Source organism: Larus michahellis, chromosome 2 (genome assembly GCF_964199755.1).
Source record: "Larus michahellis chromosome 2, bLarMic1.1, whole genome shotgun sequence".
NCBI lineage: Eukaryota > Metazoa > Chordata > Aves > Charadriiformes > Laridae > Larus > Larus michahellis.
The window spans coordinates 105030686-105048028 of record NC_133897.1 but is presented as its reverse complement, the minus strand read 5'-3'; the positions used below and the strand labels follow the sequence as shown (position 1 = coordinate 105048028).

At 37.6% G+C, this 17343-nt stretch overlaps 1 protein-coding gene across 10 annotated transcripts in view; it reads left to right on the top strand.

Annotated features, from left to right (window-relative positions):
• ZNF236 (zinc finger protein 236) overlaps window positions 1–17268 on the top strand; it is an 82914-nt gene extending 65646 nt beyond the window's left edge. For 6 of the 10 annotated variants that reach the window (XM_074576507.1, XM_074576509.1, XM_074576504.1 and 3 more), the window contains 5 exons: window positions 812–943; window positions 5350–5547; window positions 9442–9571; window positions 11716–11892; window positions 12321–17268. In XM_074576507.1, coding sequence (XP_074432608.1) covers window positions 812–943; window positions 5350–5547; window positions 9442–9571; window positions 11716–11892; window positions 12321–12448 — 765 coding nt within the window. In that variant the 3' untranslated portion in view covers window positions 12449–17268. Of the gene's footprint in view, window positions 1–811; window positions 944–1490; window positions 2730–5349; window positions 5555–5660; window positions 8046–9441; window positions 11893–12320 lie in introns of those variants that run through there. The other 4 variants (XR_012585688.1, XM_074576511.1, XM_074576510.1 and 1 more) reach the window with 4 other exon arrangements.
• The last annotated feature ends 75 nt before the right edge of the window (window positions 17269–17343 follow it).

Below are 17343 nucleotides of genomic sequence, written 5' to 3'. Positions count from 1 at the left end.
AGTCTACGAGGATGATCATACGCTTTCCCCTCTGCAGTTTTGCTCTCAGGAGGGGAAGAAAAGACTTCTCAAATAGTTCTTATGACAGACTTGTGAGTTCTGGCATTACAGAGTAACAGTGACATGCAGTTTCATTTCAGACTTTGTAATAACTTAAGCAATTACATTTGGCAGTGTTGATGTTTATGCTGTGCCTCTAATGTTAAGGCAGACATAAATAAAAATGGAACCTGGTTTTGGGCACTATGCAAACACAGTCTGTTTTTCAGGAATATTGATGTATAGACAGGTAGTACATAAAGGTACTGCATTTCAAAAGTCTTTAACAGTAATGTAGAAATAGAAGTAGTAGTATGATATTAATAATTGTGTATCTTAATTAGTAATTTTGTACCTTGATTTCACGTGGTTGGGAAGTAAGTTTTTTAAAGAGGGAGATTTTAAAAGGGAACATAATTTGGGAAGACCATGCAGGAAAGCAGAATATAGGGGTTAAAGTATCAGCTGAAGAGAGAAAGACAAGGGAAGGCTGAAACATTAAGCAATTGATGCAAGGCTGGGAAAAATTAATCAGAACTGAACCTCTGCTTTTACAGACTTCCAGGTTGTTGTTACCCTTAAATTGATAGACTTAAAATGAAAGGAGAAAAGGGGACAAAACAGTAGCGTTTGTTCAGATAGGATTCTGGAATGGTCTTTTTCAAGGCGGGCGGGGGTAGTTTTGAAGTCTAAAAATAATTTACATTACTACAGTTAGCTGTTTAAATGCAGTTATTCTAAACTTTTTTTTCTTTTCTCCCCTTTTTGACAGGGTCAGCAGTTCCCTGCTATACTCACAGATTCCAGTCTCGCTAGCCAAAGTGGGTCAGGCTCACAGCAAGTCATACTGGTGAGCCATACACCCCATTCAACATCTGCAAACTCTGATGAAATAACATATCAGGTAGATACAATGTATTTCTGTATCTTTTGTGGGTAAAGAACGTTATTTAATCAACATACTGGAATGATTCCTCTATATCCTGAAGTAGGAAGGCTGATGTCATTCCCAAATAAGAGTGTTGGGAAGAGGTTTGTTGTGACTTCCTGGTCACCCAGATTATGTTTTTAAGTTTTGAGTTAAAAACACTGTTTCGAATACAAAGAAGAAATGCAATTAATAATGTGTTTCTTTCTACAAATTACATAACCATGCTCCCAACACAAACTGCTACAAAATTTTCCAAATAAGTTTGTATAATATTTTTTTGTTTGTAGATAATATGTAGTTTGTTTGTAGATAATAGAAATAGACAAAGTTGAAAGCTGTGGAAAAAGATAGCACCTGCTGCTATGCTTTTTCCATTCTCTTTTTGTAACCAAATTGCTTTAATAGTGGAGTAACGTAAAGTCTTTTCAACCTCTTATGTATTTGAATTTCAGTAGAAACTTTTATGTATGTAATATAGTATTAATATTAGAAAAAGTAGTTTTGACTTCTCTTGTTGAAGGCAAAATGAATGTTTTCAACCAACCTTGTAATGCAAGCTCTAAAATTGGAAAAATGGGAGAGGCAGATGGTGACCCACAATCAAGTGAAGAAGTGGCGGACTGGACTGGCAATCAAAGGGCAAGATGTGGGCAAGTTGTAGCTCACAGGCAAGAGAAACCTCAAAAATAATAAGAATTGAGGGAGGGGTCCCACCTCAAGGGTATGTATATGAATAAAGGTGTTGAGACGACAGCGTAATAGAGGAGACTTCAATGCTCTTCGAAAAATTGTCACAACTGGGTGTCTCTCTGAAGTGCCTGCACGCTGATGCCTGCAGCAAGGGGAAGAAGCAGGAGTTGGAGGTCGGCATGCAGTTGCAGGGCTGCAATCTCTTTGGAATGAGAGACAGCTCACACAACTGAAGCGCTTCTGTGGCTGGATTCAGAATCTTTAGGAAGGACAGACTGTGACAAGACAGCAGCAGGAATGCATGGAATTCTGCCTCGATGATGAGCCACCTGAGACCTTCTAGGTAAGGATTGGCAAGCAGACCAGCGTGGGTGACACTGTCGTGAATACTAGCAGTCTGCTACAGATCGCCTGATCAGGAAGAAATGGAGGATGAGGCTTTCATCTTGGTCTTGGGCAACCTGCCCTTCTTGAGTAGAGGAGTTGGCCTAGATGATCTCAAGAGGTCCTTTCCAACCTAAACAAATCTGATTTGCAGTCTCTGGTCCACATGGGTTACTTCAGTGTGCCTAAGATCTGCTAGCGAGGCAGCTAGCAGGACAACAAGCAGGGCACAAGGAACCTGGGAAACTTTCTGGAATACATTGATAATAACTTGCTGATATAGGCAACTGAGAAGCCAGCAAGCGGAAGTGTTCTTCATGACCTGATAACTGGAAAGAAGGAAGAACTGGTCGGGAATGTGAAGGTCGGGCAGTGACTGTGAGATTGTGGAGCTCAGGATCCTGAGGGAAGACAATAAGGTAAATAGTGGGATCACAATCCTGGGCATCAAGACAGCAGACTCTGGTCTGTTTACGGATCTGCTTGGAATAATCATATGGTAAGCATACCTGGAGAGAGGGGAGGACTAGGAGAGCTGGTTGATTTAAAATGTTGTCCTCAAAGCTCAAGAATGGTCAGTCCTGATGTGTAGGAAGTCAAACGAAAGCGACAGGAGGCCAGCATGGGAGGAACAAGGAGCTCCTGATAAAACTCAGACACAAAAAAAGAAGCACATACAAGTGGAAGCAGGATCAGATGACCTTGAAGGAGTACAGAGACGCCATTCAAGGAGACAGGGATGAGGTTAGGAAATCCAAAGCCCACCTGGAGCTGAATCAGGCAAAGCGTAACAAGAAGGACTTTTACAGGTATATCAGCATCAAAAGGAAGATGAGTGTTGGCCTGCTACTGAATGGGGCAGAGGACCTGGTGACAGAAGATTCGGAAAAGGCTGAGGTACTGAGTGTCCCTTTTGCTTCATTTTTACTGGTAAGATTTGTCTCCTGCAATCCTGGATCACCGAGATCAGTGAGAAAGGGTGGAGCAATGAATACTTATGCTCAGTAGAGGAGAATCATACACAAATTCATTGGTGATGGGGTACACTCGGGAGTGCTCAGGTAGCTTGCTGATGTTACCATGAGACCACTGTCAATTATCTTTGAAAGGTCTTGGTGATCAGGAGAGTTCCCTGAGGAGGGGAAAAAGCAAAAGGTACTCCTGCCTTCAAGAAGGACAGGTTGGAAGATCTGGGGAAGTACAGGTCAGTCACCTTGTGCTGGTTTGAGGTACCTCAATCCCTGGAAAGGTGATAGAGAAATTAATCCTGGAGAGTGTTACCAAACATTAGGGGCAAGAAAGTGATAGCAGGGACTGACCTGAGAGCCTTCCACGATGAAATCACTGGCTTGGTGAATGAGGGGAGCAGTGGATGTGGTTTGTCTTGACTTTAGTAAGGTGTTTGATGTTGTCTCCCATAACCTCCTCATAGGCAAGCTGATGAAGTATGGGCTAGCTAAATGGAACAGTGAGGTGGATTGAAAATTGGCTGAACTGCTGGTCTTGAAAGCGTTGTGATCTGTGGAACAAAGTCCATCCCAAGGCCAGTCATTAGTGGTGGTCCCCTGGGTTCAAATACTGAGGCCAGTACTGTTTGTTAATGTTCTTCGTTAGTGATGTGCATGGTAGGAAAGAGTACGTGTTCAGCAGGTTTATAGGTGATAGAAAACTGGAAGGAGTGGTTGACAGACTGAATGGATGTGCTGTCATTCAGAGGGACCTCAACAGGCTAGAGAACAGGGCCAACATGAATCTCACGAAGTTCAACAAAGGGAGGTGAAAAATGCCCTTTCCCTGGTGAATAATAACCTGTTGCACTAGTACACTCTTGCCGTAAAGGCGGCCAACAACATCCTAGGATGCATCAAGAGAAGTGTTGCCAGCAGATGAAGAGGGTTCGTCTTCCCCCTCTTCTCAGTACCAGTGAGAATACATCATCTGGCGGGCTGTGTCCTGTCCTGGGCACCCCAGTACAAGAGAGACATGGGTATACAGGAGTGAGTGCAGTGAAGGGCTACAAAGATGATGAAGGAATTGATCATCTGATTTAGGTGGATACCTGAGCATGCTCTAGGGATATTGGAGTAGGCAATCTCAAGGCATCCCTTGCAACTTGAATTATTCTATGATTCTATTAACATCTTAAGCATGTAATTTTTACATTTGCCTACATTTATGTTTGTGAGTTCTAACCAATTTTAATGTTCAAATACGCTGTTAAGATCGATGTTCTACAATTCAACATGAACATATTTTCTTACTCTTTAGAATTTGAAACTGGATTTTTTTGTCTTATCACTCTATATATGCTTTCATAAATCAGGGTGTTATTTCATAAGGCTTAGAATAATGTCATCTGTAAAGGGTGTCAGTGTCTGAGTAGCACTACTGTAACTGTAAAAATGTAACACTAACGTAAACTAGTTTTCTGTCATTCTGTGAAATGTGTGTTTAATCGTGATGACTACGTTGATTGACCTTTCAAGATTTCAGCCTTTTCCCAAGAGGTTCCAACTAGTCAGATACACACATGCACAATTTCTTTTTATCATTCCTTTCCATATGTTTTATACTGTATCTTTGCTTTCTAGTATAGATAATATTTTACTATGTTTTGTATTTTTTCAAATTTAGTTCATCCTGAATAATTCACTTAGTTCTACTTCCTTTTGTTCATCTTCATTGATTTCTTTCTATAATCTGTGGTATTGACGATTCTTTTGTATCTATAAAGTTGAAGAGTTTTGTGTTACTTTATTTGAAGAAAGCAAAGTTTTTCCAAACATCCTCATTGATTTTTAAAAAAAAAAAAAGCAGCAAAACTTCATCCAAATCCTATCAACATTTCTTTGTGTTTCAGCATTTCTGAAACTTTATTGGTAGCTCGGAGCTTTACTTTCTTACAAAAATAGAGTCCCTGATGAAGAAATGAAATAAATGGAAAATATTCTTCTCTGTAAAATCAGAGATGCTTTCTTTTTTGTCTGAAATGTTTTTGACTTTTAATTTTGTTTGGTGAGAGTCATGTGAGATGCTCAGGAAGATAAAACCTGAGCATAGTGCATAAATTAATTTGATCATAGTTATTGTAATCTTTCTGTTTTCTTAAAATACACATATGTGTCATTCTTAAGAGCAATGAAATACAGGTTCATGTTTACAGACAACTCGCTACCTTTGTGGTGTTAAGTTGCTTGCAAGTACTCTCCAAAAATCGGTCATGTTGAGGTAGATTTTGAAAAATAAATCACTGTTGTGGATGTGCCTATGAAATTATTTGACAGTGTTTTTGTAAATTGTTACAGGTGACAGAGGTTTCTCCTACTGTGACTAAAAGCAGTCAAGCAGAAAAAGAAGGTCGCGTGCACCAGTGTTTTGAGTGTAGTCAAACCTTTTCTTCCGCCACCATGTTGATGCACCACAGTAAAGAGGTTCATGGCAAAGAAAGAATACATGTTTGCCATGTCTGCAATAAAGCCTTTAAGCGGGCAACGCATCTCAAGGTATTTGGTAATAACAGTTGATTGTTCTGTTAACTCATTCTTTTGTTTTGGACTTTTTGTGATTATTAATAAAAGGTACCTATTATCCCTTTACCTTTCCTTTCCTTTTACAGTGTGAGAGGTGTGCATCTGAGAGAGGGAGTCTAAATGATAATGTATACACAGATAGAGAACTCTTTCCTGGAGCATGGAGAGGATTTTAATGCATGTATTGACTACAGAATAAAAAACGTGAATGTCTGTCATGGACATAATGGTGCCAGAAAAAGATTTCACTTGCTTTATTTGCTTGTGTATGTCATCACTGCTAATCCTGATTTCCAGATACGCTTTAGGAATCATAGGAAGCTTTCTGCCTTGCCCTCTGCTCTTTGCATCTGATTTTTAGATGCTCTGTCTTGTGAGTACAAGTGATATCTTCAGAGGAAGCATTTGTTTTAAAATATTTTTACATTGTTGTTGTCTAGCGATATTTTTTATGTAGTTTTCTCTAGAGTATGAGCAACCTGATTTTGTTTTTAAGTTTTAATTAGATTATAGAATGTTCGTGTTAAGAATACTGGGCTGTAGTAGACAAACGATCTGTCCAGGCCAGTATCCTATCTTTGAGAGATACCAAAAGGCAGTGATTTGAAGAAGTGCTTCAAGAAAAGAGCAAACATGTATTGTAACTTGCCCAGAATTTTGACAGCTTCCTGGAATTCATAGCAGGAAATTTCTGGAGACAAAGGCAATGTCTTTATATTAGGTAGCTCTAAGAAGAGCTTTTAAATAGATTTTTTCTTTCATTTTAGTATCATAGTTTAAGGAAATATACCACGTTTGTGAAGTTCACCCCATTGGAGTGACCATGTGGGTCAGCCAGAGTATTGGTCCTTGGGGAAACTGTCACAAAATGAGGTGATGTGAAACTGTTAACCTCTGGTTTGGAAGAAATTTTCCAGAAAAAAAACCTAAAATACAGTATTGATAATTGTTTACCTGTAAATAATGATAGCAAAACCCCCAGATATCAGCTTCTCTTTAATTTATTTTCTTGGAACTGGCTGATGTTACGTTGTTTTTGTAATTAAACCTTCGAGAGTGATGAGGAAGTTTTCAACAGTTTCTTTTCCCATATAGACATACGCAAACCAGAGCAACCAGCTAAGTTTTGGAACACTTCATCAAAAATAAAGTTTGCAGTTTGATACAGCTGATCCTGTGGAAGCACTGTTGCTCTCTTTCAACCAGCATAAGGGTTTGATCTTTATCAGTTCAACCGGTGGCTATGAAAGCTGACAAGTCTTATTTCAGGAAAGCTTTCTCTCTATCCTGTACAAACCCAATCCATGATTTCTGATGATGAAAGTGAAAAATGAATCTCCAAATCATCGTTTTTCAAGTTTAGTGAGGAGGAAGAGAAGGTGTTTTAGGCAAAAAACTGATTCCATTTACTGCCTGGCCATCGTGTCCTAAAAGAAATTAAGCCTTTTCTTAAAACTCATTTCTTCATTAAGGTGTTCCAGAGTATCAGCTCTGAGCATCCTTTAACAGGAAGTTCAACAAAAATAAATGAAATCACGACTTTGGGCTTAAAGTTTTGGGGACGGGTTCAGTATTCAATGATTCTTACTCAGGGCCTTCATTTTGTACTGATGGTATTCTGGAGATCACCAAAAATATTAAGAGCACTGCTGAACTTCGGGCTTTCCGGAAACATCGTAGGAGATCCCAGTACCAGTGTCTAGATGGTGGCATTTAACTGTACTTGTTTTTCCAAAGGCATCAGTACCAGCAGTTTCACAGTTCTCCACAAGAAAAGTTTTTTTTATAAGTTATGTACATACACATGAACACAACTGCAGGGTCAAAAACTTGCAGTCTTCAGTTTCTCTTCTGATTTTAGTGACTGTCCTGATTTTACAACTTCAGAGAGGACAATCTCAAGAAATGGGCAATGACTAAACTGTCCAACTCTAAATCATTAGATGGTGGAAATACCTGCAAGCTGACTGTAGATAGTAAATAAAGCACGGACATTATTCTAAGATGAATATAGAATGAGGTTGTGATCTTATTAAAATGATGAAATGGAACAAGCTTTTCATGGCCATACTTTCAGAGGTGGTTACAATTAATATTTCAAGATAGGTGGGGCAGAAGAGTTGCATACCAATGCATGAGCCGGCGGGTAAAGGGCCCCCTCAAAGAAGGTTTCCTATTCTTATTTTCTCATTTGATAGTGCTCGTTTGGGACTCCAAGATATTTCCTATCTGAAAAATGCAAAAATTACACAAATAAACTTGTAAAACATCATACGAACAATCAAGGAAATACTAAGTATGTCTATAAAGAAGTGCTTGAACTTCAGAGCATTGTTTTCCCATGAACTATTTTCAAAAGCATATATCTTACAGGAAAAGTATAAGGGATTATTGGCAGATCAGTGGAACAGAATTGCATCACAAACTGTTTCTTCAGAGAAAGGTGATAGAAAATTTTATGGCGGCTATCTGGATGCTCTCCTGTTTGCTTTCAAGTAGGAAACGGGTGGGGGGGTTGTTGGGGTTTTGTGTTTGGGGTTTTTCTTGTTTTGGGTTGGGGTTTTTTGTGTCAGACAGAGAAAAGCAACTAGTTTCAGATAACTTTCTAGAGTAGGTCATAGCCTGCTTCCACCCTTTCAGTGCTTCAGGAGGTAATGAACAAGATAAAAGCAAGATATTTTCTTCATCTCTTAAATAAGCTGTGCTTTTTGAATCTCCTGTGATTTTCTGAGAAGACCTTTTATTATTTCCCTATAATACTATATTATTATAATTACTATGATGATAATATTCTTCCCTGTAACTGTCGTCTTGTGCTGATTTTTCCAGTGAAAACAAATTCTGCAGACACAATTTGCTTCAGTTCATGGAGTGAGGAATAGGACTTCACAGACGTTAAGAAAGCTTATTGTTTAGGTGTAGTACAAACTAATTAATAGTCTTTAGCCTGTAATGAATAGGCTAGAAAAGAATATCCACGCACATGGTAGAAAGTAGAAAGATACTGACAGTACTGTTTCACATACAGTTCTTGATTAGATTTTTAAATTAAATGTTTGTAATCTCAATAGTATCTTGGTATTAATAAATAGATTGAAATGAAAAAGTTAATAGATAACATAAGGTACTCCTTTAAATTTGCAGAACTTCTGGGCCCTGCATCAGCAAATTAAAGACACTGAAGTTAGAACTGTTATTAATGTTTCTTCATAAAGATAAAACCTGTCATACTCTCATACCTGTAAGGACCTTAGTGATTATTTTTTTTTAAGAGTTCATTGTGAAATGGTTCTATTTGCACACTGGCATTGTATGGCTGTGTGTATGTTGTGATAGTCCCCTCTAAGGCGTGCGCAGTTTTACAATGATACTTATTCAGGTGCTGAGTAGGAATACCTGTGTGTTGGGCAAGGGGGAGAGATGGAGGCTGTAGAGGGGAGGGGAAAAAAATCCAAAATTAATTTAAATATACAGTTGTCCAAAATCCATGTTTGTAAGTGAACAAAACTTTTCAAGAGCTCTGGATTTGCCTTTTTTTTTCTCTATTTTGCTTCACATAATTATCAAAGGGACTAATGTATGCAAAAAAAAGGCAGTGCATGCAGTTATTGATAGAGGTTTTCAGGAATGTAAAGATGCTGATGTATCAGCCTTACAAAGAGTTGATATACAAAAAAACCCCTCTCATCTAAAAGAAAAATAAAATGCAGGCATCCATCTTTTTCTGGCTTGTCTACCGGTGACTAAGATCCTCTGCTTTTGTCTTCGAAGTGTGAATATATTTCTACCTTAAATAAGTTTTGGTTTTGTTTTTTGGTTTTTTTTTTTTAATAGTCTCAGATGTATTTTTTTTCTATACTGGCTTAGGAGCACATGCAAACCCATCAGGCTGGACCTTCACTGAGTTCCCAGAAGCCCAGAGTGTTTAAGTGTGATACTTGTGAAAAAGCTTTTGCTAAACCAAGTCAACTGGAGAGACATAGTCGCATTCACACAGGTAACCCCAGAAATTATTTTTACCTCACAAGATTTCCTTGTTAATATATGTGGGTTTTATATTTGGAGTTCTTGCTCATGGTTTGAGGTAACTGTATTCGAATATCAACTTAAGCTTAAAAAAAACCAAATAAATGTCTATCTAACCCAAAGAATTTAGAAGTTAAAATGAGAAACAGCGCTTGAAATCTCAAACTGAGATGTTTTGTTTAAAGCCGGAACATCATTCTTACTGGTGCGACTGAGCGTCTCTGTGTTTTGGGTCTGGCAGTACTGCAATGGTAATGTGAATGCATGAGCGTGTATCTAAAAGTTTGTCAGTGTACAATGCTTCGTTGTCATTGAATTACTTACTCAGTTCATCTGTGTTTAATGCTAGTACTTTTAATTTGTTGTGTTCTTTTCTGTGTAATTATTGTTTCAACTGTTACTCCATAAAAAGACTATACTGACTTCTCCAAGGGAGCACACGTTTTCTGTGATAAAAGTGCTTTTCAGGTTACAGCTTCTGCTCTGCTACAAGTTGAAAGTTGTACATAGGATAGCCGAGCTGCTTACCCTTCACCACCTCTATCTTAAGAACACGATTTCTAAATACAGGAGTCAGTTCTCCGAAACAATGTCTCTCTCTTTCATACTACTGCTACTAAAGAGCTGTCATGGCTGCTAGAGTTAAAAAGGACAGGGGAAAGTTACCTGTATTGCCACTGAGCTGGAGGGGACCAAGGAATTTGACTGGATGTGCCATAGCAAAAGACGACTCCCAAAACAGGATAGCTCTGTTCCAGCGGAGTCAGCCAGAGCATTCTCTTTCCTCAATATCAGTTTCTGTTGCTAATGTAAGTCTAAACTGATTTGCTTTCCTAAAGGTATGATCCTCCTCTGTGAGAAAGTGTTTGTGATTTTTACCTCGATTAAGCATTTTTAATAATTTCCAATGGGTAATACCTACTGAATCAGTGGCCAGAAGGAAAACACGTTATTTCTCTGTATATCTCTAAATATCCTGTACATTCAGATTTATCAGTGAAGAGCAGTTTGGAAAAACGTTGTTGAAATTAGAGGGAAGCAGATGCTTCCAGTTCTACCAAAAAGCCATGTGGTAATCCATTACATAACACTAAAAAGGCTGTTCATCTTAACAGAATAAAAAACACCAGAAGTCAAAAGTATCTGAGGAAACCTAGATTCACTTCAAACTAGTGAAATAATTGTTAACAAAAGTAGAAAGAACACTTCTGTACTTTAAAGGACCTCTTATTGATTGTCTGAGAAGTTGGATTTAGCATAGAAGCTACAATGGGTCTAGTAGGGAACCTACAATGCATGTGCGGACACTAACATACAGATCATGAAGAAAGAGAGAAATTGTTCCTTTAACGAAAATTGTGGAAAAGTATTCATATTCCCACGTGTGCTTTATTGTGCTAACTAATAGCAAATCATATTTGTTAGTTCAGAAAGTACTTTCAGAATTCCTTAATGACATACAGCATTGTGTCTTGTGTTGATGTCAGAGGCTGTAGGGTTGAGTGTTGAAGCAAAGGTCTGTTTTTGCAAAGTGTAGGTATTTTAAATATTTTAAATACTTTTGTAATGTTCTTGGGTTTATGTTTAGAATTTAGTAGTATTCTGGCAGATTTGGAAGAATATGCCTGCTTTGGTAAGATGTGGGAATCACTAGTAGTTATTGGCATAGGAGGCCGCAGGTCCCATGTAGAATTATCAGAGCTTTGTTTTTAACACGTTTGACTTCCAAGTTTCTTACAGACATCAGCTGTGTTAATTCTAGAATGTTGCTTTATCCACACTATTTGTAAATGTAAAATGGTGATGGTTCCCTTGAGTACAGAAAAGTCAAACTGGTAAACTGATTTTGTACATCTCTATTAAATAATGCACTTAGATAAAATATTGGATAGGAAAGATAACGATATCAGTGGCTTAGGATTTATGTAAATATTCTGATGTTTAATTTGGGATGTTTTTACTGATGATACGGAGCCGTAGCGCTGTTTTTGAGAAAGTCTCAAGGACGATGATCGTCTGTCTAATTTCTAGGTCATTTTGATGATTTTTACTGAATTCTGAACTGTATTTTTATGCTGAAATGAGAAATTATTAAATACGTTTTTCTCTTATAAGGGGAACGGCCATTTCAGTGTACACTATGTGAAAAGGCTTTTAACCAGAAGAGTGCTCTTCAAGTCCACATGAAAAAGCACACAGGAGAGAGGCCTTATAAATGTGACTACTGTGCAATGGGATTTACACAGAAAAGCAATATGAAGCTGCATATGAAACGGGCTCATGGTTACGCTGGTACGTAGCTTAAACGATAGTAGGTGTGAGTGCAGAAAGCTACATGCTTTACTAGGAAAGCACAAAACACTTCCCTTAAGTTATTGAGGAATTAAGCACTAATAGCCAAAGACCAGAGTTGGTGGGCTGTAGTTCCACATGCAACCCAAAAAGCCATTTGAAAGAGAGATTGGTTACTGCTTATGGTCCCTTCTTTTTTACGTGGAGCTCTGTAGTACAGAAGTACAAAGTTCACAAGCTATTACAGGAAAACAATTTTATTAGTTTTTTTAAACTTCTCAAAGACTGTCTAATGAATTTATAGAATCTGAAGTGGCTGTGTAATACCTTGCCCAGCATGATTCTTTTCTTCCCAAGCGCTATATTTGCGTTTTTCTTACACTATACGTGAAATCACTCACTTGTCTTTTTCTCTTGTACTTTGGTAGGTCCTGTACAAGAGCCTGCTAGTCATCAAGAACAAGAAGGGGAAGATATTAGTCGTGCTCTGAATTTAGAAGAAGTGGTACAAGAATCTTCAAATGAATGGCAAAGTATAGGCAATGTTTTTCGATGACACCTTGAAACTTGAAAACTTAAAAATGTTTCTGGGACTCGAAATTCTCTAAACAAGTTTTCAGAAAAGTAAAAGATGGATTTTACAGTTAAAGCTTCAAGTATTGAAAATATTAACAATAGAATAATATATTATAGGTTTTTTTAATTATTTACAAAAGTTACCTGAAAGAATCATTCTTTTTTTTAAGCTTGTAGAAGAATATTGGGAAAACATCATTTAATCTGTGCTAAGTTGTCTGTGAATCAATGAACTCAGGTAATACTGTATACAGTTTCATCTTCGAATTCACAGCCAGTATATCTATTTGAAAAATAAACTGGAACTTTATATCAAAATAGAATGATTCCCATTTTTAAAGGAGGTGAAGAGTAACTTCGTGGGAAAACTATGAAACTGTCAGTCAGCTTTCTTTTTTTATGTGTTTAAAGAAATAATTGAGGTTGGAAACAATGTTACAGAGTAGATGCATGCAGTATAAAATAGTTTTGTTTGGTTTTTTTTTTTACAAGGCACAGGAGAATGCTGCATTTCTGTTTTAAGCTTTTTTTTTAATACATTTTGAGAATTTGTTAAAAAAATAAAATGCCATGAACTTACGGCTTTTCTTGAGTTAAACTCTTGAGAGGGAGCATGTTCATTTCCATTCCAACCGCAGAGGCAGTTAGTTGTTAGTTTTTTCATTAAAAGTCTGAGGTTTTAAACTCAGCAGTAATTATTTAAAGAAAATCCAAACTAGAAGAGGTTCCAATGAAAGCCTCTTCTTTTATGTTTGCTGTATTGGATCAGCAGGTACATATCTCAGCATCTGTGGAAAACACAGCCATATACTAAATCTGGGAAGAAAACATACAGTTTTGTGTTAGCAGTGAGAAAGTTAGATGCACGCTAGGTCACCTATATTCTGCAGTGTTCCTCAGTGCTGTAAACAGTTATCATTTCAAATCTGTAAATTGCTCATTATTTTCTTTGTGAATTTGGGAAATACGTTACTTCTATTTGTTGTTAAGTCATTGTTTCAGCAAAACTACCTAGTTGACTTAAGTAATGCTTTGAAAGGTGCCACTCATTAAGTATATTCATAACAAAGAAACACTGGAGTAAAAACATAGTCATCTTTTAGACATTCCAAAGACAGAAGCTCTTTTCTTATTTTTACCTTGTTCTTTTGAATTTTATTTATGTTACATATATATAGATATATATATGTGTGCTTGTATGTATATATATATATATTTAAAGTTATATGAGCCTCTGTGTGGCTGATCAGTATATTTTGTAAATACCAATCCCAGTTGCAGGAAGCTCATCTTTTTGGTTTGCCACAAGCACTTCTAGGTCAGTGGTGGATTTGTTGTACTATAATACAGAGCTGGATTTTAATTTACCTTCTGAAAAATAATTGCTCTCAGATCCAAAAAGCCCTTTTCTGTAAATATTGTCTATACTTTGTCTATGATACAAACTAGTTATTTCAGATTGCTGAAGCAAGAAATCACTGTTGGTTTTGATAGGGCATATTTTAATTCTTTTGTTAACTCTTTGGCATATGTATATAAGTAATAGAGTTGGTGACATGAAAATAACACTTTTGTTATGTGGAATATTTAATTCAAAAACATGTTAAATAATACTACTTTTTTCCAAATTGTGTTTCCTGTATTTTTTAAGCATTTGATTCTGGGTTTTAGGAAATTCTAAAAACCGTATTTACCAGAAGTGTGTGTCTCAATACATACTATATGTAAAGAATGTATGTGAAGTTGTTCCAGCAGTGCCTTTCCTTCCAGACACCCTATTAGTGTTTCAGTTGTTTAAAAAAGATGTTGTGTTTTACAGTTGTCTGAAGGCATACTGGCCCCATGGCATCACCCCCTGTTTATCTGTAATAATACAGGAAAATGGGCTGTGTTGCCTGTACCATGTACAAAACCTCTTTCCCTCCTCTTTCAGAGAACACTGTATAAACGCACAGCAAAGTTTGTTGGGGGTTGATTTGCTGCGTAGGGGGATGACGCTTTCCAGAGGTTGCCAAATACAGTTTGACAGAAGGTGATTTCTAGCTAGTCACGTCCAGATGCAAATCCATCCTGCAGAATGGGAACGTGATTCCTGACCGCTTGAAAGCGCTCGGTCTGCTCCAGCTGCGATTGCTTTGCCAGCAAGTAAGAGCCGGTAGTGCTTGATACTCGGTGAGCGTGGGCTAAAAGCAGATCTCATAAATAAAGAGATGCCGTTTTTTAAATGGTCACTTCTCACAGTGCTATGTCTCGATTAGAGGCAGTGAGCTTGTGTTCTAAGTCTTGGAAGTGTTAAATAAGCACTGTGAGTTATGGATTCGCCTGTCATTTTTCCTGAATTCAGTTTGCTTACTCCTCCAGCACTTGGAGTCCTGTCAGTTACAGTAAATAGACTTCTAAAAAACTTTTTTGTATCATGGTATTTGATTTGCTTCCCTGAATCCTCGTCCCTCTCGAACTTCGAGAATTCACTCGAGTATCCTGGCACAGAGGCTTTCGTAGCCCAGGTTGCTTGGTAAGACTGGGTCGGAGAATTTCAAAGCAGCGTATCTGATTTTCAGCACAAATACAGACACTGTAACCAATATGTTGGTATTTTCAAAAGCAATGCTGAAGTAGATGCATTTTTTAGGAGGCAGAAAGAATTCTTGTTCTAAGGCCTGTTTGAAGAGTCACATTGTACGGTGGGTAAGTGAATGGCACGTAGGAATGCCTCTCTTCTTTCTGGTTGGATGCAGTAGTAAGCCTACGCTAGCGTCAGGCCTTTCGGCTTGTGTCTGCTCAAGTATTTCTTTGGGTTTATGTCCCTTCCTTCAGCACAAGAAATGACACATGCCCAGCACTGGTAGTGCGTTCTTATTTCAGGGACAATCATTTGCTTACAAGTCACATGGCCATTTAAACTGCTGTTTTTCAGTAAAACTACTAGTTACTACTAGTTATTAAAAGGATAAATTTCAGTCTAAGTTTTAGTCTCTTCTGCGAGACTTGTGTTGCTAAAGTTCTGCTTTAAAGTACCATACCTTTTCTTCCTGTAGGAAGTAAATCCAAAAAAGCCACTTCCAGCCTCTGGAAAAGATGACTGAGGGGAAAGCAGAGTGATGAAGGCAAGGGAGAAGCTTTGGATAAGTTCTGTCTTTTTTTTTTTTTACCTTAAACAGTCTTTCCCATTTTTGAAGGCTGCTTTAAAAAACGGCTTGCTTTACACATACCCTGTTCAAAGAAGATACTTTGTGCTGTGCGTGTTTGTGGGGGGTGGGATTTCATGGCCTGTACATCTGCATTTTATGCCTTGCAATATCCCCCGGCCTTTAGCTGCCGTTCCACAGAGGCACTGGCCTCCCATAGATCCTGTATTATACTGTCAGCCTTGCGGGCCATGCTGAGTCACCGGCACTGTCACTAGGAGCCTGCGTGCAGGCAAGTGGGTCCTGCATCCCAAAGTGTCATTTTCTAGTATCTGAACGTTAGTCGTAAATTGTGGACAAAAAACCAGCCACAGAACTTTTATATAAATGTTCTCTGTTGCAAAAGACAAAACTGGTCCAAGTTTCATTTCAAGTTGATTACTTTATTTCAATAATGAATATTTTTAAAAGCTGTGTTCCTATAAGAACAAGACGTACTCAAATTAAATCAACTATTACGTTGCAGAGTATACATCTGAATGAAGCTACAATAGAAAAATACACATAGCAACCAATGTAGATAATAGAAGATGTAGTATGTGTGTGTATGCTTAATAATTTTGGTGGTTTTCTTTTCTTTAGTCTCTATGTATTTTCTATCCTCTCATCTTTCATTGCTTCATATTAATGGACACTGATTTAAACCTACAATAGATTTAGATGTGAAATGCAATTAAGATACATATTTATAGGTAACTTTTACTGGGCACTTATTAGGAATGCAGCTTCAACCTGGGACACATTAACTGTAGTCTACAATGCATAGGCCTAAAACTAGAAAAATAAAATAATTAATCAGACGCTTAGATGACAGCTTGAAGAAATGTAAGCTTAAGTAATAAAACAGTGCAATTCAGAAGAGCCTTTTCCCTAAGTGTGGTTGGAAATACCATTGCCACACATTCATTTTAGTAATTGATAAAAGATTAATATCTAAATCTAACTCAGCTATAATTTATTTCTATAAGGCAACTACAGTACAACAGTTAAACGTTCACAGTAGTTTACTATGAGTTTGCTTTGGTGCACTGCCCTTAATAGGCAGCCAGGTGTTACTCAGGCAAAAGATGAGCTGATCAAATAGAACACTGCTGCAATACCGAGAGAAAGATTTGAAGTTCTACCGCGAGATGTGCAGCACTATCTGAGATACCAGTACTGAAGGGCTCTCTTTCAGAAATTAGACTTATTTGTTTATATATTTATTTACTTGTTTGCTATACTGCAAAGTTAATGCTCTTGCAGCAGAGTTTGTGTGAAGCACCAGTGACGTCCAGTGGTCACTTGTGCGATCTTAGATGTTTCTTCTCTGGGAATATCCCTTGTTTCTTAACATTAGTCTAACTCAAATTTGAAATCCTCTTTCTCTCCCTCATCTGCTATTAATTCTAATGGTTTGGATGCGATGAGCAATTCATGGTATGGAAAGAATTTCCTTATTACTGTTGCTCAGCATCGTATTGATTCTACAACATCTGCCCCCTCCCACGCTTCACATACCTTGAACTCCCAATGTTTGGTAAACCTTTCCATGACTGCCTAATCCTGTTATGAAAATAAATTATTCTGTGAGTGAGAGAAGGAAGATTAAAACAAAATTAAAAAAAAAAAACAAACAAACAAAAAACAACAAATAAAAAAAAGTGTTTGGATAAACAGTCCTTACAACTTCTGCACATGGTGGAAT